The sequence below is a fragment of the Loxodonta africana genome, chromosome 6, assembly GCF_030014295.1.
Source record: "Loxodonta africana isolate mLoxAfr1 chromosome 6, mLoxAfr1.hap2, whole genome shotgun sequence".
NCBI lineage: Eukaryota > Metazoa > Chordata > Mammalia > Proboscidea > Elephantidae > Loxodonta > Loxodonta africana.
The window spans coordinates 105,395,530-105,418,813 of record NC_087347.1 but is presented as its reverse complement, the minus strand read 5'-3'; the positions used below and the strand labels follow the sequence as shown (position 1 = coordinate 105,418,813).

General features: G+C 36.4%; 1 protein-coding gene across 12 annotated transcripts in view; it reads left to right on the top strand.

Annotated features, from left to right (window-relative positions):
- The window catches only part of ARHGAP15 (Rho GTPase activating protein 15), a 710,746-nt gene that overhangs the window by 101,403 nt on the left and 586,059 nt on the right, over window positions 1-23,284 (top strand). For all 12 annotated transcript variants that reach the window (XR_010322327.1, XR_010322332.1, XR_010322330.1 and 9 more), the window contains one exon: window positions 12,191-12,278. Coding sequence is in view for 6 of the 12 variants with exons in the window: in XM_023542980.2 (XP_023398748.1) it covers window positions 12,191-12,278 (88 nt within the window). In the remaining 6 variants the exon portion in view is untranslated. The remainder of the gene's footprint in view (window positions 1-12,190; window positions 12,279-23,284) is intronic.

Sequence of the window (23,284 nt, the reverse complement as noted above, 5' to 3'; positions counted from 1 at the left end):
TTGTGGGAACACCTGATATATTCTAACCAGTAGTATCTTGTTAATTTTGGACATTGGAAATATCTTCTCCAAATCTCATCACCTATTTACTTTGCCTATGGTAGTCTATGAGGACAGTAATCTTTAAACTTGATCCACACTGTTCCACAATTTTACTCTTTATAGTGTATGAATTTTTTTGTTTTATTATAAACAATTTACTAATTGAACATAGAATGCATAACCGCAGTGTTTAAAACATAAAAGTACCAAACCATCTTTATCCTTCTTTTTTTATTTCCTTAAGTAGATTTCAGTTTTAGACTAAAATTAGTTTCCATTGCTAATCGATTTCTTTTCTTTTATATTTTCTTAACATAAATGCTAAGTCTGGGATTACTTCATCAAATTCTATGCCATTTTTTTCTATAATTATGATAGTTATTTTTATTTTATAAAATGTGCTTCTTGTAGAAATTATAGAAAGAAAGCCACACTTGTAAATAATTTGTATGCATACAAAATTACATTATTAAAAGGCAAAGTTGAAAGTAAATTGATGAAGTATTCAGCTGAAGAATTTTTGTTTTTAGAAATAATTTTTTTGTTTAGATGAAGGTTTACAGAACAAACTAGTTTCTCATTAAACAGTACATGTATTGTTTTATGACATTGGTTAACAAACCCTACGACATGTCAACACTCTCCCTTCTCAACCTTGGGTCCCCTATTACCAGCTTTCCTGTCCCCTCCTGCCTTCTAATCCTTGTCCCTGGCCTAGTGTGCCCCTTTAGTCTTATTTTTGTTTTATGGGCCTGTTTTTTTTAATCTTTGGCTGAAGGGTGAACCTCTGGAGTGACTTCATTGCTGAGCTAAAAGGGTGGCTGGGGGCCATACTCTCAGGGTTTCTTCAGTTTCTGTCAGGCCAGTAAGTCTGATCTTTTTTTGTAAGTTAGAATTTTGTTCTATATTTTTCTCCAGCTCTGTCCAGGACCCTCTATCGTGATCCCTGTCAGAGCAGTCAGTGGTGGTAGCCAGGTACCATCCAGTTGTACTGGACTCAGCCTGTTGGAGGCCATGGTAGTTGTTGTCCATTAGTCCTTTGGACTAATTTTTTCCTTGTGTCTTTCAGTTTTCCTCATTCTCCCTTGCTCCTGAAGGGGTGAGACCCATGGGGTATCTTAGATGGCCACTCACAGGCTTTTAAGACCCCAGATGCTACTCACCAAAGCAGAATGTTAGAACATTTTCTTTATAAACTATGTTATGCCAATTGAGCTAGATGTTCCCTGAGACCAGGGTCCCCACAACTCTAGCCCAGCAATTTGGTCCCTCAGGGAGTTTGGATGTGTCTAGTGAGCTTCCATGACCTTGCCTTGGACAAACTGTACTAGCTTCCCCATTATTGTTTCTTACCCTTCACCCAAGTTCCCACTTATTGTCTATTTAGTGCTTTTCATCCACACCCCTCCCCTCCCTCATAACCATCGAAGATTTTTTCTTTTCGGGTACAAACCTTTTCATGAGATTTTACGGTAGTGGTCTCATACAATATTTGTCCTTTTGTGATTGACTTATTTCACTCAACATAACGGTCCCCAGATTGATCCATGTTAGGAGATGTTTCACAGATTCACCATTGTTCTTAATCATTGCGTAATACTCCATTGTGTGTATGTACCATAGTTTGTTTATCCATTCATCTGTGGCTGGGCTTCTAGGTTGTTTCCATCTTTTTGCTATTGTGAACAATTTTGCAGTTAACATCAGCGTACATATGTTTATTCATGTGACGACTCTTCTCTAGGATATCATCCTAGAAGTGGGATTGCTGGATCATATGGTTTTTCTATTTCTAGCTTTCTAAGGAAGCGCCATATCATTTTCCAAAATGGTTGTATCATTTTGCATTCCCACCAGCAGTGCATAAGAGTTTCGATCTCCCCGAAACCTCTCCAAAATTTGTTATTTCCTGTTTTTTTGGTTCGTGCCATTAACGCCAGAGTGAAATGGTATCTCATTGTGGTTTTATTTGCATTTCTCTAAAGGCTAGTGACCATGAGCATTTCCTCATTTATCTGTGTCTTTGGTGAAGACATTCCTTAGCCTATTTTTTAATTGGATTATTTGTCTTTTTGTTGTAGAGGTGTTTGATTTTCCTGTAGATTTTATAAATTAGACCTGAATTGATAATGTCTGATTTGTAATAGCCAAAATTTTTTTCCCAGTCTGTGGGCTCTCTTTTTACTTTTTTGGTGAAGTCTTTTGATGAGCATTAAGTGTTTAATTTTTAGGAGATCCCAGTTACCTAGCTTATCTGCTGGAGTTTGTGTGTTGTTGGTTATGGTTTTTATCCTGTTCATGCTGTGTATTAGGGCCTCTAGCGCTGATCCTATTTTTTCTTCTATGAGCTTTATAGCTTTTGGCTTTATATTTAGGTCTTTGACCCATTTTGTATTAGTTTTTGTGTGTGGTGTGAGGTATGGGTCCTGTTTCTTTTCTTTCTTTTTTTTTTTTTTTTGCAGATGGACATCCAGCTTTGCCAGCACCATTTGTTAAAAAGACTGTCTGTCTTTTCCCCATCTGATTGGCTTTGGGCACTTGTCCAAGATCAGATGACTATAGGTGGATGGATTTATATTAGGGTTCTCAGTTCTGTTCCATTGCTCAATGTTATCTGCTGTTGTACCAGTACCAGCCTGTTTTGACTATTGTATCTGTATAGTAGGTTCTGAGGTCAGGTGATGGGAGTCCTCCTACTTTGTTCTTCTTCTTCAATAGTACTTTACTTATCCAGGGCTTCTTCCCTTTCCATATAAAGTTATTGATTAGTTTTACCATCTCTTTAAAGAATGTGGTTGGTATTTGGATCAGGATTGCATTGTATTTGTAAATTGCTTTGGGTAGAATTGTCATTTTCAAAATTTTGAGTCTACCTATCCACAACCATGTATGTTTTTTTGTTTATGTAGATGTCTTTTGTTTTCTTGTTTTGTAGTTTTCTTTGTATAGTCTTTCATATCCTGGGTTAGATTTATTCCTAAGTATTTTATCTTTTTAGGGGCTATTATAAATGGTATTGTTTTCCTGATTTTCTTTTCATCATTCTCTTCATTGGTGTATAGGAATCCAACAGATTTTTGTATATTTGTCTCATATCCTGCTACTGTGCTGGATCTTTCTATTATTTTCAGTAGTTTTTTCATGGAGTCTTTTGGGTTTTCTTTGTATAGTATCATTTTATCTGCAGATACAGACAGTTTAACGTCTTTATTACCAGTTTGGATGCTTTTTATTTCTTTTTCTTGTCTTATTGCTCTAGGTAGGACTTCCAGTCCAGTGTTAAACAGGAATGGTGATAAAAGGCTTCCTTGTCTTGTTCCTGTTTTCAGCCTCTCTCCATTAAAAATGATGTTGGCTGTTAGTTTTACATAGATACCCTTTATTATGTTGAGAAATTTCCCATCTGTACCTATTTTATTGAGAGTTTTTATCAGGAATGGGTGTTGGACTTTGTCAAATACCTTTTCTGCATCGATTGAGAGGATCATGTGATTCTTTTCTTTCCTTTTTATTTTTGTGGTGGATTACATTGATTGATTTTCTAATGTTGAGCCATCCTTGCATACCTGGTGTGAATCCTACTGGTCATGGTGTATAATTTTTTGATATGACGCTGAATTCTATTCACTAGAATTTTGTTGAAATTTTTTTCATCTATATTCATGAGAAATACTGGGCTGTAATTTTTCTTTTTGGGGTCTTTTTGTCTGGTTTTGGTATCAGGGTTATGCTGGCTTCATAGAATGAATTCAGAAGTATTCCTTCCTTTTCTATGTTCTAAAACAGTTTGAGTAGTACTAGTGTAAGCTCTTCTCTGAATGTTTGGTAGAATTCTCTAGTGAAGCTATTTGGGCCAGGGTTTTTTTTGTTGTTGTTGGGACTTTTTTTTAATCACTTTTTAAATCTTTTCTCTTGTTATGGGTCTGGTCATATTTTCAACATCATTTTGTATTAGCTTGGGTAGGTAGTGTGTTTCTAGAAATTTGTCCATTTCTTCTAGGTTTTCAAATTTGTTGGAGTATAGTTTTTCATAATGCTCTGTTACAAGACTTTTTTATTTCAGTTGAGTCTGTTGTAATGTCCCCCATTTCATTTCTTATATGGGTTATTTGTGTCATCTCCTGTTTTTCTATGCCATTGTTTAACAAAACTTATTGTCATTGCTATATTGCTTACTAAAACTCTGTATGCTTTTGTCATTAGCAAAAAAATGATCAGTTTAATCATAGCCTTGAAATAGCCAATGATAATTTGTCCCAGTGATAATTTTATAACTATTAAATAATAGACTATAGTTCCTATAATTTGTACTTTTTTAAAAAAAAATTGTGGATGGTCTTTTTTTTTTTTTTTTTTTTACCACTTATCAAATGCCTTTATAACTTAATTTTTTTTTTTTACTGCATTAATAATAAGTAGTATTAATAACCACCACCTGTTTGTCAGTTTATCATACTCTGGTGGCTTCTATGTCGTTGTAATACTGGAAATTGTGCCACAGGTATTTCTGTGGCAGATAAACTTCAGAGAGCTTCCAGGCTAAGACAGACTAGAAAGAAAGGCCTGGCAATCTACTTCCAAGAATTAACAAATAAATACCCTGTGGATCACAACAGTCCAATCCCCAACAAATCATGGGTATAGCGCAGGACTGGGCAATATTTTGTTCATTGTGCATGGCATTGCCACAAGTCAAAGGGCTGACTTCATAGCAGTTAATGACAATATATATATGTACATATGTAAGTGTATATATATATATATATATGGTGGGTGTGGATAGTTGAGGGTTTTTTTTTTTTAACAATTCTTACTTAGTGTGCACTTTTTTTTAGAATATGATACCAAGAAACCATCCTAATATGAACTTATTTTTTCTTCAGCACTTTGTGCTTAGGATCAAAATCAAGTCTTGTAGGCCTAGCCTGCCTGTCTTTATTTTTGTAATTTACTCCTGGGGACTAGGAGGAAAATTTTGAGAGTACAGCGTACAGAAGTTGATTTTTGAAGGGTTACTTTAGCTTTATGATTTTCATCATATGCTCTGTTAAAATTCCCATCATCTGCAAATGCTTTGTCTTTAGAAAGCTTTTACATTATGCAATATGGAGACAGATGGGTGTATGTATACCTCACTGTCTCGTTGACCCACCTTTTAACAGTGGCAACTTACAGGAAGCTTAGAATGGAAGAGAAGAAATGAGTTCCTAGGCCACCCAGCTTGACAAGGAGTCAGAACTTTTAACAGTGTCTGAGTGATTTAGCAGTAAATCAGTCAGGACACTTTCAGTCCTGCCACTGGTGTGGAATTGAGTCCAAGACAGCATGACCAAGTCAGATAACAAAGACAGGTGGCCCAAAGAAAAGCTCTGAAATTTCCAAAGTAATCTCATATATACTTCCCTCTGACTTTTTGGTTTGCCATCCTATCATTGCCTAAAGGAGGTATAGGTGAGTACAGAAGGGGTGAGTGTAGGCTATAAAGCTTTGATGTTAGAGCAAATGAATGTGTTAAACCTAGAGCTCAAGCTAATAGATTCGTATAATGGTAATGAGTATTTTAAGGACCATTTTCCATCAAGCATTCTCCAGACAAGCAGCTACAGTCAAAGTTGCAGTTATTATGTGCTGCCATCAGGTGTCCATTTTGGAGAATGCAAACAGTGTTTGGCCATGTTGCATCTTTTTTGCACTTTCCACCTTCACAATTTAGGATTTGTTTTAGGGAAGTTCTGTGAGATGTTTCCCTTGGATAAAATATCCCCATCAATCTCATAAAGTGAAATTAATTATCTTAGTATGAATTTACTTCTTCTTCCTTCCCAATTGTAGTTTTTGTTTTGTTTTTTTCCAGTTGTCATTGAATCAACTCTGACTGAGGAGACCTCATGTTTGTCAGGGTAGAACTGTTCTCCAAAGGGTTTTCACACCTTTCTTTTCTTAGATGTGATTTTTGTTTGTGTCCAAAGATTAAAGAAAAAAAATGGAACCCTGGTGGCAAAACGGTTAAGAGCTCAGCTGCTAACCAAAATGTCAGCCATTTGAATCCACCAGCTTCTTCTTGAAAACCACATAGGGCAGTTCTACTACTTCCTATAGGGTGGCTATGAGTTGGAATCAACTCAACGGCAGCGGATTTGTGTGGAAAAACAGAGAACACTGCTCTCAAAGTTAAGATGCTGGAATTTTGCAGCTTTTGGCTCCCACAAATGGGTGAATTTACCTGGTAGGCATGGATGGCAGAGATAAAAGGGATTGCTGGTCAGAATTGCAAAGCAGGCTGGGCAGGCTAACAAGTGGCCTTGCTCCAATGAGACAGAGATTCTAGCACAGCTTTGACAACAAAGTCTCTATCTCCTTCCCTTCAGCCTTTCTTCAGTCTCTACATAAAACATGTTCAATATGTAATTGCAAATTTATTAATAAAGAAAGAGTTGAATGTCACCTGCTCTAGAGACAACTGAAACAGTGAAATGAACATGGACTTCAGCGTCCAGGAGGCTTGGCCTGGATTCCCTTTTTATGACTTGTATGCTCTGGGGTAGGATGCAACCTCGCTAGGCTTCAGTATTCTCTCCTATAATAAGGGAGTATCACCCACCAATCAGAGTAGCTTGGAGGCTTTTTGTTTACATGTTGTCTGTATTCCACCATTAGAAGTCAATTCCTCGAAGTCTCTGTTGTTTACCTTTATATACTCACCCCTTAGAATTGTGCCTGGCATGTGGTAGACATTCAAGAGATACTTGTGACCAGTGAAGCAATGAAAACACATGATTCATAAAAAAAATGCTGGGTGCAATATCTGGCACATAGTGGGGGTCGATGCATGCATGATAGCTCATATCATTGACACATGTCCGAAAAGTCAGGAAGACCTCTGGAAGGAGCTCAGGATCAGCCACTAGAATTATTAATTAGAAAAAATATCATAAACTAGACGTTTTACACATTTAAGACTAAAAGGATAGGAATGACATGTATGATCACTAGGGAAGTAAGAACAGAAGAGAAATGCAGGAGGTGGATGTGTCCCCTGTTAGTAAATTAATAAGAGCAAGCACAGAGCAGGAACATGTTTTTTTTTTTTTTTTTAAGAAATCTGTTTCCTGAGCTGAGTCACAGACATCAATCTCTCGCCGGATCGTTACCTGTAACAATCAGGTGACCTCTCTTGAAATTTGACAGCCCATATATTCTTTTAATCAAACACCCTTTAATGAGCACTGTGCCAAGTACTGGAAAAGCTCTAAGAGGATAGGAATGGTATCTATCAATGTGGAGGAGTTAGGAGAGGAGAAGGGATTTCTTTCCACTCTAAAAACTACACGCACCTATAAAGGTCTATTTAAAAGATTCCTTAGAAACTGCCAGGCTCACCTGTCCTGGCTAAGCCCCTTAAGCTTGCAGGAGTTACCCATTTCCTGAGCTGTCTCCCAGTTTATCGAAGGGCAGTCACTTATAATGATTTAGTTGCATATGGAAATCATTAAAGGTTCAAGTTAGGGCAAAATCTTGCCAATTGACCCTTCACTTTTCAAACTCTCTCCAAAGCCGACAATGACTTCCAAGAATTCCACTGTGTTAGAGTAACTGGATGAGAAATCTGTTCCTTTGTAGCCCTAAGAACTAGGGGCAACACAATGGACCTAAGGACATCAGAATAGGCAGCGGACTGGACAGAGCTTGTAAGGAAAAATGGTCAAGTTTCTAGAGGAGTCTATTCAGAAAGGAGTGTTCAGACTTAAGTCACAGGCTAAAAGTTGATTTGTTAAACTGAGTCTCAGCTCCTTCCAGACTAGAGGCATTCAACTCCCTTCTGTTTTGTGTTGTTGTTGTTCCTTACTAAATGCAGATGAGTTTGCCAACCACAGACCAGAATAATCTCTGGCAGGAAAGAGACAGAAGGGCCAGCATTGTTAAAAGCACACATGCCCACTTCTTCTAGAAAAAAATACACATGGAAAATGTGGGGCCATGTTGTGTGTGGTTCCTAATGAGGAATTGAATGCCACATCCTCTTACACGGTTGAATCAGTGTGACTTCTAAAGGAAAAGAGTTTGGGCGTGGGCCTCTGATCCTTCTAGTAAAGGGAGCAGATAAAATAGTTAATAAGGAAGCCCGCATGGCTGATGTGTTGGCACAAGCTGTGCACGCTGGCCTTTATAATCTGAGAATTAGAGGGAAACCAAAACTGTGTCAAAATACGACACTGACAATTTCTTTAACCATGAGTATTGCTGCCTAATCTTTAAAGAGTAATGTAGTGAAGGGATTACAGGCTTTGGAGTCAGAGAAACTGAGTTTGACTCTAAATCCAAGTGCGTGCCATTCAGTGAGTCACCTAAATTCTTGTGTTCCACATTAGTAAATGGAGATATTAGTACCTTCATCTTTTTTTTTTTGGTAAAAAACTGGGTACTCAAACTTACTCTGTTGTTAGTCGCCATCGAGTTGATTCCAACTCACGGCGACCCCATGCATTACAGAGCAGAACTGCTCCATAGGGTTTTCCTGGCTGTAATCTTAACAGGAGTAGATTGGCAGGCCTAACTTCTACACTACAGCTGTGTGGGTTTGAATCCCCTACCTTTAGGTTGGCAGTTGAGCGTAAGTAAACCTTTTGTGCCACCCAGGAATCTCTCAAACTTAATCTAAATACTCAAAATAACTTATGCTAATTGTTATTTTAAAAGAGATCATGGAAAAAAAAACGAAATGAAAGCCATCTGAAGGTTGTCGGCAGCATTTTATTCTTCATTTTGAAATAAAATTATTTTCAAACAATAGAATTCAAACTTTGGAAAAATCTTCACTTTTATTCTAACACAATTAAGACAGCGTAGTCTATAAATTCAAGGCCAAATAGCACTGTATGTAAGGTATCCAAGACCTGAAGTGCCTACCTCTTCAGCTCATTCATCTGATTTCACCTAATAGGAAACAATTCATAGAAGTTCAAAGTCCTAATAGAGAACCACGAGATACTATATTTTTATATAATAACACACATTATACATTTTTTTCGTCAACCCCAAAACCCCCTCATGCATTATTTTCCTAGGCGCATTGTGTGCGTTATATGCGTGGATGCACTATTTACGTGGACATGTTATTTGCGGGAAAAAAAATGCAGTAATTGGCTTTCATGCAACTCCAATTCTAGCCAGTTCCAGTGCCAAGTTTAAGGAAATGGAGAGTAATGCCAACAAGTTCTATAAATGATCAACATCTGAAAGAGATTCAGATCAGAACCATTTATCCAAGGCTTACTACAGACAGGAAGCAAATAAAGTATTATATCTCCCTGCCAGAAGATTAAAAATATAGTGGGAAATATAACAGTCAGGTTAAATATGGGTTTCATCACTGTGAGGTCGTTCCATACTCCCTGACCACATGCCAGCAAAATAAAGGTGGTGAGAAAAGATACCCAGTCCAGTCCAGCAGTCCTTCCAATGTTTCCTTCATTTCTCTAGTTGGGGCCATCTAATATTATGACCTTAAGCATTCAGCTGCTAACCAAAGGGTTGGGAGTTTGAATTCAACAGCCACTCCTTGGAAACCCCATGAGGCAGTTCTACTTTGTCCTATAGGGTTGCAACGAGTTGGGATTGACTCAACGGCAATGGGTTTTTTTTTTTTTTTTTTTTTTTCGGTAAAATTACAACCTGCACGAATAGACAACTGCTTCATTTAACCTTGTTTCTGCTGGAGAAATTGGCACCAGAGCAAAGGGTGGAAAACTCCTATGCGATTTTTTGTTCTTTTTTTTTTTTTTTCCATCTCCTTCATCATTTGATTGAAAAAGTGACTCTTCATTTGAAGATAAGTGGGAAAAATACTCATTCTGTTTGCTGTGGTTCTTTTTTAACACAATAGTGTATCATTAAGAAAACTTCATGCATGTAAGAACAGCCTAATTCTTTTTGTAAATATTAATCTTATTGAATCGAGACTGTCCTTTTTTTAGTCAAGTCCTTAGATTCTACGAAGCAAATGAAAATAAATTACAAAAAGGTCTTGAATAACATTCTTAACATATTTTTGTGTAGTTTTCTATTGACCAGGATAAAGCCTTTCTGTAAACTTTTTTTTTTTTTTTTTTACCACTTTTGTAAACTGAATTCAACTATTTTGAAATGAGTGTTGTTGTTAGCTGGCTCCTACTCATAGCAACTTTATGAACAGAATGAAAAGTTGCCCAGTCCAGTGTCATCCTCACAATGGTTGCTATGTTTGAGTTCATTATTACAGCCACGGTGTTAGTCCGTCTAATTGAGGGTGTCCGTCTTTTTCTCTGACTCTACACTTTGCAATCTGTGGCAATACGATATAATGGGTAGAAAATGATGCATGTTAATATTCTTAATGTTTTAATCATTTTAAAAAAGATTATTGATCATGACATAAATATACACATATTCTTAGTACAGAAATAATACATGCTCAATGCAGGAAATTCTGCAACCACCAAGAAATGCAAAGGAAAAACAAGAGCCATGATTCCACCACCTGATTTACCTATTGTTATATCCAGCCATTTTCCCCCTTGCCTAGAGTCACTTATTGACTCAATAAATATGTACTTTAGTGCCTACTCTGTCCAAAGCCCTGCACTAGGCATTGGGAATACATCTGTGAAGATGAAATTTATAATTTTGGGGACTATTTTCCAGTGCGAGAGATAAAGATGAACTACTTACAATATTTTTTTTAATTATTACGTGCTACGTAGGAGGTCATGGAAGGCATATTGGAGAAGGTGACACTTGGCATCCTGTTCAATGGAAATTAATTACCAGAAGGGGCCGGGATGGGTGACAAACAAAACCAAAAAGTCCGATGCCATCAGACCAATCCGACTCAGAGCAACCCTATAGGACAGAGTAGAACGGCCCCATACGGTTTCCGAGGAGCAGCTGGTGGATTTAAACTGCCAACCTTTTGGTTAGCAGCCGAACTCTTGTATTATAGTCCGCATTGAAATCTTTCTGTCAGTATTCTTCTACAGCATGGGTTTCATTGTTCCATTTTATGAACTTACGGTATGCAATTTACTGAACCAACCTCCTATCTTATGCTATCTTTGGTGCAGGATTAGAAATAATGGTATACTTCATTCTTGTGCATTTTTGAGATTATTTCTTTAGGATAAATTTAAATTCATAGAAATGGACTTCTTGGTCAAAGGATATACACATTATCAAAATTTTTTGTTAAAACATATTGTCAAATTATACTCCAAAAATGTACCAGTTTACACTTTCATCAATAGTGAATGAGAGAATCTATTCCTCTACACTCTCACTAACTCTAATTATTACCATTCCTTTTAATCCTAGAAAATTTGACAAAGAGACAAAAAGGATTTCATTGTTTTTGTTTGCATTTCTTTGATTTCTAGTGAAATTCAACTCTAAAAAATATTTTGAACTAAGCAATGACCCATTAGCTGGTGAGTTATTCAGACTCTGAAATATACTAAACCAATGAACAGAAGTAACAATGGAGGAAGAGGTCCTGATTAATATTTTACTCTGCGTTTTTTTGTTTTGTTTTGTTTTGTTTTATGTTTGACTTGCTATAGAAACATAGGAGCCCTGGTGGCAAAATGGTTAAGGGCTCAACTGCAAATCAAAAAGAACACGGTTCAAATTCACCAATCGCTCCTTGGAAACCCTGTAGGGCAATTTTACTCTTTCCTATAGGGTCACTCGGAAACCCTGGTAGTGTAGTGGTTAAGTGCTACGGCTGCTAACCAAGAGGTCGGCAGTTCAAATCTGCCAGGCGCTCCTTGGAGACTCTACGGGGCAGTTCTACTCTGTCCTATAGGTTTGCTATGAGTCGGAATCGACTCAAAGGCAGTGGGTTTTGGTTTGGATAGGGGTCACTATGAGTTGGCATGACTCAACGGTGATGGGTTTGGTTCTTATAGAAACATAGGCTCTTTATTGGTGTTGTGGATACATAAAAATAGAATTTTTAGTAGTTGATTCCATACCATCTATAAATTTTAATAAAGAGAAGACTTTTTGGAAGGCCAGTTACAAATAAAGAAGATGGTATCTACTCCTTCCAAATGTTGCTTATATCATATGTATGAATGCTTTCTTCAACTGATATCCTTTTTTCTTTTTCCCTAAGGAAAAACTGGGCTACCACCTGGATTGTTCTTTCTAGTCAAAAAATTGAATTTTACAAAGAATCCAAGCAACAGGCTCTGTCTAATATGGTAGGTAGTTCTTTGCGTCTACTGCTATCGTCTTTTCAGAAATATTGTGGAATTAAAGTTTGGTTTCACCAGAAATCACACCGAAACTTCCCAGCTACCAAAGTCTGAAAGCAGATGGAGGAAATGACTCAATAAACTTTTAATCAGATGGAGGAAAAATAGAACTTAGTGTCTGTTTTATTAAGTGCTGCATTTGGAGAATAATCACAAAATGAGATGAATGGTGAGCAGCTGTCTAGTAATGGGAAGGTAACACTTTAAATTAAGGTCCCATTTATAAATGCTTGATTCTTATTTATGAAATGATCACTAAGTGAGGCGACTTGCTCAAATAATGTGTTATAAAATATGTTATAAAATGCATTAGTAATAAATGCTTAAAGGATGATGCTATGGGAAGCTGTTTTAAAGAATATTATAAGACGTAAATCGTATTAAACCATGTGTGTGCATCTTTAATACATGAATTTAAGTTGTTATCTAGCATGCTATAAAGTGCTTCACACATTAATAAATAATAATAAACTGTTTATAAATGGCACCTTAATATAGGGTGTTACCAATGAGGAAACACTCTAAGTTAATAAAGTGATTTTTTATCTTAGTCTAAGTGTGACATTCACTGTATTCAGCTAACCTTTTCGAATATTTCTCATGACTCCATCTAATGGAGCTAATGCAATTTCTGTATCCTGTAGTTATTTCAAAGTAAAATTTGTAGGATATCTCCATTGTACCTGGAGGAGGGACTCACATATGCCTAGAGATTTGACAGTGGTAGTAGGAGCAATTCGGAGTTAGTTACTGGGGTAATTCAAGCTCGGAACCTTGCTGTCCAAACAGCAGAGCTGCCACATGATGTAGGAGACAGTGGACAGGGAGCATGTCAGACAGTCTCCTGTTTAAAAAGGGCTCGGGGCAGAAACAGAACTGCCATACCGCTTTGGCTTGAGGGGCGGCAAGAAAAGGGGTTCCTGGCAGGGGTTAAGCACAGTGAACTAATTTATATTTGGCAGGTAATAAAACAATGGAAAGTTCTTTGCTCTCCAGCCAGTAGTTGTATTTGCTATGTAATCCTCTTTAAATAGGAAGTAGAAAATCATTTGCTAGGAGATGTTTTTTTAAAGAAGATTTTAATAAGAACAAAAGGTAACATTTGGCTTGCTCCTGATAATTGCAATAGCCTTTATCCCAAAGTGGCTTGCTGATTTTGGAGTCTTGGTGTGGTCCAATCTGTAAACTAATTATGAATAAATAAAAACTATATCTCTGTCATTTGTATTTTTAAACTGCCTCAGAAAATTTGTTTTAGCGTTTTGTTTTGTTTTGATTTTTTGGCTACAGTGAGGTTGAGATAATCTTTTTAAGAAAAATAAAGTACCCTTAAGGGCAAGGCACAAAACAACTCCCATCCACTGGCAGGCCCCTTGGTCTTTCCTTTGAACGAGTTCTAAAGCAGAAGCCAGGAAATGGACGAAAGTCTCTTGCGTTGCTAAGTTTTGCTGCTGAGAAGATGATTTTCGTCCTGCTGAGAGGAATTCCACTGGAGAGAATGTGCTGGGAGAATGGGAGAGATTGGATTCCAAATTAAAGCATTTGATTTATTTTTATTTTATTGTTTTAATCACCTGGTACTAGGAGATGTACTTATCAGCTCCTTAATTTTATCTAGGTGAGAGAAAGCTCCATTTAACTTGTAGGCAAACTTTGCAAGTCCAATCGCTCACTCATTGCATTCATCCTGTTCAACCTTAGGAATTGTTGAAAATTGACAATAGATTTTACTTTTAGGAGAAACTGGTTAACATTTATTGGCAGTCCCTATTTATTTATTACTTCAGGCGTTGTTTTCCGTGGTATTATGGTTTCTCCCAGGCGCTCAGTCTTCAAAGTGAGTTCAGGCAGGCAGGAAGTAACTGTGTTTTGTGGTAATGGGGAAGAGAATTACAGATTCCTGTTTGTACTGCATGAATTGTCTTGCTAGTCAACTTCTTGGATTCATTTCTAACCAAGTATTAAAGGCCTAGTGGGATAGCCCACATTTACCAATTCCAGTCTCAGAGAAACGATCCGATGATTGCCAGGCCTTGATTAAAGATGCTGTGGTTTTATTGTGAAAGAGATTTATGCTCAAGTTTCTGAATTTCCCTTGCACCCACTTACACATGTCCTGGTGTTGTTCATTGTGCTTCGGGAAAAATGTCTATCCTTTCCTCCAAGGGATCAGTAGGAACTGCCTGAGTTAATGCAGAATGTGGTTTAAAAGACTAAATGGCATTTTATTCTTTACACAAATGATCTTTTAATGTTAATGCTTCAGACGAAGTAGCTAAGAACAGAGCTTTGAAGTCCAACCACAGGGGACTTAATTCCAGTTTTGCCATTTACTAGACGACAAAGTTGCTTGACTTTTTTGAGCTCCAGAATCCTCATCTGCAGAATGGGGATGGTGATCTCTGCCAACAGAATTAATAAAAAATGAAATTACCTGGTGCTGTCAAGTTGATTGCCACTCACAGCAATCCTATAGCAACCATATAGGACAGAGCAGAACTGCTCAATAGTTTTCCAAGCAGTGGCTGGTAGATTTGAACTGCCAACCTTTTGGTTAGCAGCTGAGCTCTTAACCACTGCACCACTAGGGCTCCAAGAAATTAAATTAGTTAATAAAAACAAAAAATATGTAAGAGCCATAAAATAATTACTATGCTCTGTTATAATAGACTTTGTTAAAATATGTGGAATATAGATTCCGTACTACACAATATATTATAATGATAATATAGTGTTATACTGTATTAGTTTTGCACTTAAATTTATTCAGACATTTGTAGAAAAGAAAAAATATTAATTCAAGGTACACGCCATGCACAACCTCTTAAAAAAAAGAAATGTGTTATCTATAAAAATTTTTTTTTTAGGCAGCATAAAATGTTGTGCACTGAATACTGAACATGAAGCCGTTCATTCATTTGAGGCTGTAAATGTAGCCTCTTGCATATCCATATCTATTTTCCTGGAGCCCCCATCTTCTTCCCTTGGCTCATATTCTTACCATTTTCACTTTTAAACCAACATTTATTCCATGTTTGCTACCTTTCTTTCTCGCTGGTGTTCCTTCAGTTCATACCAAGTCATATTTTTATCAAAAGCAAACTTACCCTGAAAATAGACACAGAATCACTTTACTCATAGAGATTAGAGCTTCGTGGTCTTTGGGATGTCAGTGACCTATTGAAGGAAAAGGAGAACTCTCATAGAATTGCCAACATCCTGTTTTTCTTTTTTACTAAGGATATTAAAAAGTAACAAGCCAAGTGGGGTCTGGGGTCTTAAAAGCTAGGGAGTGGCGATCTAAGATGCATCAATTGGTTCCAACCCACCTACAGCAAAGGAGAGTGAAGAACACCAAAGACACAAGGAAAATATTAACGAGAGACTACATCAACCTGAGACCAGAAGAACTAGATGGTGCCCAGCTACCACCAATGACTGCCCTGACAGGGAACACAGCAGAGAGTCCCTGACAGAGCAGGAGAACAGTGGGGTACAGAACTCAAGTTCTAGTTAAAAAAAAAAAAAAACAGATTTAATAGTCTGAGACGGGAGGAATTCTGGAAGACATGGCCCCCAGACTCTGTTAACCCAGAGCTAAAACCATTCCTGAAGTCAACTCTTTAGACAAAAGTTATACTGGAATATAAGACATAAAATGATACTTGTGAAGAGTGTGCTTCTTAGTTCAAATAGATACATGAGACCAAATGGGCAGCTCCTGTCTGGAGGTGAGATGAGAAGGCAGAAAGGGACAGGAGCTGGTTGAATGGATACAGGATATCCAGGGTGGAAAGGAGTAGTGTGCTGTCACATTACAGGGAGAGAAACTAGGGTCATGTAACAATGTGTGCATAAATTTTTGTATGAGAAGCTAACTTGGGCTGTAAACTTTCACTTAAACCACAATTAAAAAAAAAAAAAGCAACCAACCATCTACTATCACTATCACCCTTAGTTACCTAGTGCTGCTATAACAGAAATACCACAAGTGGATGGCTTTAACAAAGAGAAACTTATTTTCTCACAGTCTAGTAGGCTAGAAGTTCAAATTCAGGACATGGGCTCCAAGGGAAGGCTTTCTCTCTCTGTCGGCTCTGGAGGAAAGTCCTTGTCATCAACCTCCTGATTAGGAGCTTCTCCGTGCAGGAACCCCTGGTCCAAAGGATGTGCTCTGAACCCAGTGCTGCTTTCTTGGTGGTATAAGGTCCCCTTCCCTTTCCCCCCTTTTTTTTTTTTAAATTGTACTTTAAATAAAGGTTTACAGAACAAACTAGTTTCTAATTAAACAATTAGGACACATATTGTTTTATGACATTGCTTTACAACCGCATGACATGTCAACACTCTCCCTTCTCAACCTTGGGTTCCCTATTACCAGCTTTCCCAATCCCTCCTGCCTTCTAGTGCTTCCCTTACCTTTCATCTCTTGTAAGATAAAAGGTGGTGCAGGTCACACCCTAGGGAATCTTCCTTTACATTGGATCAGGGATGTGACCTGAGAAAGGGCATTACATCCCACCTAATCCTCTTTAACCACAGGCAGAGATTGCAATTTATAACACATGGGAAAATCACAAAATGGAGGGCAACCACACAATACTGGGCATCATGGCCTAACCAAGTTGACGCACATTTTTGGGGGACACAATTTAATCCCTGACACCTTAGAATATTTTTAATCCATTTATCCCATTTCACAATGTATCTGGTATTTCTGGCTGGTATTTTAATTCTTTCTTTTCTTTTTTTAATACCAATACAAATTATTTATACTTTTTTGAAGAGTCAAATTTGGCTTACGTTTTCCCAATATTTGCCATATTTTTTGCTATTTATTTCTTCCTGCATCTCAGACCTTTCATCAAAGGTCACTTTTCCTTTTACTCAAAGCATATTCTGAGAAATTCCAGTAGTAAGAGTCTTGTGGTGACAATTTGTCTCATTATTTGCTTGTTTGAAAATGTCTTTATTTTTCATCATCTGAGAAATATGTATTCTCTGTATATAGAATTTTGACTTGGCAGTTATTTCTTTCAGTACATCAAAGATACTCTACTGTTGTCTGTCATCCATTATGGTATATCAAAAAGTCACCCATTAGTCTAACTGCTGTTCTCTGGCTACTTTTAATATTTTTCTCATTACCTTTGGTTTTCCACAGTTTTACCATGATGTATCCATATTTTTTTTTTTTTTAATGTCAATTTCTTTTTATTTTTTCTTCCTGGATTGTTGGGTTTCTTGAAATTATTGGTTACTGTCATTAGTATATTTTAAAAGATTATGTTATTATTTCTTCAAATATAGCCCCTTTACATTCTCTCTCATAGCTTCCTCTAAGCCTCCAGTAAAACTTATGTTAAATTTTCTTACCCTACCCTCCAAATTTTTTACATTCTTCTATTTTTTCTTTTCTTTTTTTTTTTTTGTCTTTCTGAGCTACACTCCAAATAATTTCTCTTCCAAATATTTAATTCAATCTCCTCAATTACTAACCTAAATGTTGATGGCTTGAACCTACCTAGTGGCACTGTGGAAGAAAGGCCTGGAAATCTGCTTCCTTAAAGATTACAGCCAAGAAAACCCTATGGAGCAGTTCTACTCTGTAACCTATGGGGTTACCATCAGTTGGAATCAACTCAACAACATCAGATTTTATTTGTTTGCTTGTTTTATTGTGATAAATGTTAAGCTTCCTTAATTTTAGTTATTATAATTTTTATTTCTAGAAGGTTTTTTTTTAATTTATTTACTATGACATTTGTTATAATTTTTCCCTGCAGATATTTTCAATTCTTTCATTTATTTTTTGAAACCTAGAAAGCTTCAAAAACTTCAGGTTTTTAAATCTGTGTCTTGTGATTCTAAAATCTGAAATCTATGTGTGCCCATTTCTGCTGGTTCTTACTCATGTTGCTTTGTTTCCTTGAGTGTCTGATTATTTTTGACTGTGTGTTAATCATTGTTTTTGAAATATTGTTACGAGGGGTTCTCTAAGATACTCATTTTGTTTCACAGCTTTCTCAAGGGATCTAAAAAGTCCCAGTGAGGGATTACTTCAAAATAATTTAACAGTTTAAAATTCTCAGGTTCTACTTGCATGAGGTGTAAATCTATAGCAGGGCTACAGCTGTGCTACAACTTCTCAGTTACAAGATTGTTCTTCCCCCTTCCTTTATTTTTCACTTAAATTATTTGTCACTCCAAGGCAGTCTTCTTTATAGTCCCTTGGGATGAGAGAAAGGGAAGCTTGATACTGGTTCTCCTTTATCCTTTTATAAGACCTCAGGCAGTTCCTCTTTTCATCATTCCATTAGATTCATTGATCAAAGCTCAAATGCGTAGTATAAACAAATATTCTAAAAAAAAAAAAAAAAGGTGTAATTTTGTTTCTTTGATATTCAGGTTACTCCACTGGGTTCAGGTTCTCTCCTCCCCGCCAAAAAAAATTGCCCTAGAGGTCCCCACTATCTTTCAGCTTTTCAATTTCTTTAAGGCAATTTAAAAGATATGCTTCATTCAGCATTTTTCATTGTTTTCAGTGGGAGAGTTGAGCCAAATAACATAACTTCTTATTACAATTTACCTCACTTTAATTTAAATATACATTTGGTTAATCAAGTTTGTGCTATTTATATAAGCCTTGGTGGGAAAAGACTTCATAAGAATATGTACTGAAATCCTACAATGAACAGCTTGCTCATTAGGGCTGCATATAAGGCATAGAGATATAATCAAGACATAGTCTCTGCCTTAATACAGCTCTGCCAAAAAATAGGGTGAGCTGAAACAAAAAACCTAGAAGAGTTTTTGGAGATTTAGGGGAAGGAAAGTGCACATCTGTGAAAGATTTGAATGGGGCCTTGAAGGATGGTTATAATTTCAACATGTGGAGATTTGTGGGCTGGGCATTCCAGTGGAGTGAAAAACATGAACAATGGCAGGAAACTGAGAATGGGCAAGGTATGAGTACTAAGAAGAAAAGCGGTTTTTCAGTTTAGTTAGAATATAGGATAAAATAAAAGAATTGAGAAGCGTGCCATGAGCTGAGATTTGCTACCAGGGCAAATCTTTAGCAAGGTGTGTTAGTACTCTCTTGGCATCTTTTCCCTAGAATAATCTATTATAGCTATTCTATTAACAAACATATGCTGAACAGCGTTATGTCCCTGGGGTTATGTGTCTTCAAAGGGCCAAACCTACGGTAGGGCAAAAGCAAGGGAGGAAACTGATTCTTCTAGGATTACGGCTTCATCTCTTCATCTCATTTAGTCCAGGAGCAAGACCTTTGCCTTGAAAGCATTTATATCTGGTGCTGGAATCTGAAATCCTAAAAAGCATGCCACTACCCATCTGTCAGTTTGTTGTACTGTGGTGGTTTACATGTTGCTAAGATGCTGGAAGCTATGCTACCAATATTTCAAATACCAGCAGGGTCACCCATGGTGGACAGGTTTTAGTGGAGCTTCCAGACTGAGAGGAAAGGCCTGCGAACTACTTTTGAAAATTAGCCAATTTTCTCTGGATTCTATGGGTCACAATAGAATATTGTCCAATATAGTGCTGGAAGATGAACCCACTAGGTTGGAAGAAACTACACAAGAGACACAAAAATGGACTTAAACATAACAATGATCAAGAAGATGGCATAGGAACAGATAATGTTTCATTCTGTTATACATAAGATTGCCATGAGTTGAAGCCAACTCAATTGCAACTAACAAGAGTAGCAGGAGTTGTCCTCTGAGGTTTTCATTCACATCTTTTACATTTTTCAGGTACCCTTGCCATTTTAGTAATGGTGAAGGATTTCAATTGGCTCCAACAGTTCAGTTGTAACTTGCTTCCTAGGTACCTGCTGTGCTTTGTGATTTTAGAGCTTCTGCTTGATAGCATGGGGTAGACATCCCACTATAGCAATAGAATGGCAAACCTGAATACTTGGTTGAATAAAACCCATTGATGGGTTGCCTCATGAAGAGGAAGCTCTGTATTTTAGAGTGTCTGCTCATCTATTCATTTTATGAAGAATTATTAGTTAAATTCCAGGTGTTAAGCATTATATATATATATATATATATATATATATATGCCCTAGAGATTTCCAGGTAAATAATATATGATTCCTGCCCTCAAAGTGCTTATACTCTGGTAAAGATGACAGAATCATATACAGATATATTACAATAAAACATGACTAAACTGATTTTAAAAAGAAAGAAAAAAAGGAAAGGAAAGAAAACACCCTGGGGAACCATAGATCTAGCTCTAGGTACACCATTAGCATAGAAATTGTTGTTCCAATTAATGTTCAACCTATGTATCTCTCAATTGTTCATTCTGCAAATACCATTGAGTATCTTCTATGTTTAAGCCACTATGCTAGGTGTTATGAACTATTAAAAAAAAAAAAAAAAAAAGAGGCAGACTCAGAACCTTGAGAGATCTAGAAACAAATAGAAAGTATGCCCATAAATCAAGTAAGTGTAGTGTAAATGGACATTTAGAGTTGCCCTAAAATGGAATGAACAGGGGCATGGGTTAGTTTTATGGTAACACAGATGAGGGAGAGGTTGCTTCCAGGTGGAAAGGGTTCTAAATATATTCATGGAGGAAGTGACATTTGAGCGTGATTCCGAAGGATGAATAGAGTTTTGATGCAGAAATGGAAAAAATAACATTTTATGCAGAAACAAGAGAATAAGCAATGATGAAATAAGAGACATTAATTTTTTAATTTATTTCATTCTATAGTTAAGTATTGATGTCTTCCCACACCCCATGTACTATGTGCTAGTCATTGTCTTTGAAAACTTAATGGAAGTTCCCCGAAAACTAGGATGAATGTGCACAAGTCCAGAGTATTTTGCGTTTCTTCTACAAGATACGCGAGATCACTACCAATGAGAGATTGCCTCAAAATAAAGTGAGGGACAGCATTGTGGAAGAGCAAGGAGTCTGATTTAGCTGGAAGGTCAGTGTGGAACCATTTCATGGAAAACATTGGGCAGGATTATGACAAGAAATGGTTTCATTATGTATACAATGTGGAGTTCTTTGTAATCAATATTAAAGGCTCTCAAATTAAGAGAGACTAAGAGTTTTCAGAGACGTGTTTGGGGAAATAAGACATATATATATATTTTTCTATTTTTAAACAAAGAGATATAGGACTTGCTAAGTTATCTTGAGGCATATTCTAAAAATCTATGCAAATAGATGGAAGTAACAGGGCCTGTAGTCTCATTGATAGAGAAAATAGCAAAATGGCTAAGTTTGCCATTGTTATGACTCGATGCATTTGTTAAATCACAGGACATCTTCTCACTCACAAAATACTCAACTTTCTTACATGTGTTTGACCTTTTAACAGTATAGTCATTTCTAAGGAAGTCGTGCTACCAAGAAAGCAAGCAGGACAATTCATCTAAGAACTAAGAACATGTTATCCCAAGACCATGGGTGCATCAGCACATCAGTGAGCACAAGTAGAAAATCTGGAAGTGTTTTCATGTGGTTCTGGAGTATATGTTCAGCGTTCATCTTTCACCTTGTGTTGTACTAATACTTTAATCAAAGACAACAAGTGGAAAATTTCACTTCTAATGACAGAAAACTTTTCCAGGGCATTTAATACACTATTAGCTTTTTCAAAGTACTCATCCAGCCATAACCTTCAAAGCAAAAAAAGAAGAGTATAAAAGGCCTCATTAAAATAATTTGAATAATTAGTTTACTTTTTAAAATATTATTTACTACCAATAAGAATAACGAACTCGAGCATTAATTGAATAATGGAATACATCCAATGCTCATTCACTGGAATATGCCTTTAATAACAAAATGGACTTATTTATGGGAGTAAAAAGATGTGATTTAGCAAAAAGATGAAAATAGTTTTCAATCAGAAAGCTATTCATGAATTATTGAGTATTATGTGCAAAATGAATATGGAATGACTTTATCTTTGTAAAGTGTTAAGCCCTTATTCCGATCCCTGCTCAAAAAACAGAGTAGAAAGTGAAGGGGCAAACATAGATCTACCAGCCTTAGCCTAATAAAGGAGTTTTAAATTTCTGTTTAATATTTTAATTCTCATTATGATAATGCCCTTGCAAAATCAGCATGGTTATCACTGGTGCAGTTTTCAGCATAGCCATAGATTATACCATCATATGACCTCATCATGTGTTTAATAATTAGAAAAAATAACAGTCCAAAATCTGGAGGATGAAGAGTGTATATAGAAAGAAAGAAAAAGAAAAAAAAAAGGGAAATTGAATTCTAGTATTTTATTAACATAAACTTTGTAATGAAAAAAATGAAATCAAGGGATCAATATTAATATAAATGAAGCCATGTTCTCTGGTTATAATTTTCTCAAGATTTGGCCATTAACCACAGTAAATTCTATATCTTACATAATTTTTAATAATCACAAAAATCTATGAAATTGATACAATGCTTTATAAATGGATAATAGGTTACTGTCCCTCAATAAACCTCACCTTAGGCTCTCTCAGAAGAAAACCATTTTAATTATGAAGCTTGACTCTGTGGTTTATCATTTTGGTCAATATAATGCATTGCATTTAAAGTTTACATTGTTATCTAAGATAAAATGACTATTACCTTATGGTTCATTTTTTAACCTATATATATATACATATACACTCTTTCTTTAAAATGTACTACTAAATTGAAATGCTATGGGAAGCAATATACCAGAATAGGTAAAAATATGGGCTTTCCAGTCAGACTACCTGGGTTAGGATTCTGAGGTTCCCATTTTATTTACTGCTATAATCCTTGGTTTTCTCAACTGCAACGTGGGGTTAATAAGAGTATATAGCTCGCAGAGTTCTTGTAAAGTTACGTGAGATAACTGACGTAAAGTGAGTAATACATAGCCAACATATAATTAGTCTTAATTATATTTTTTATTGTTC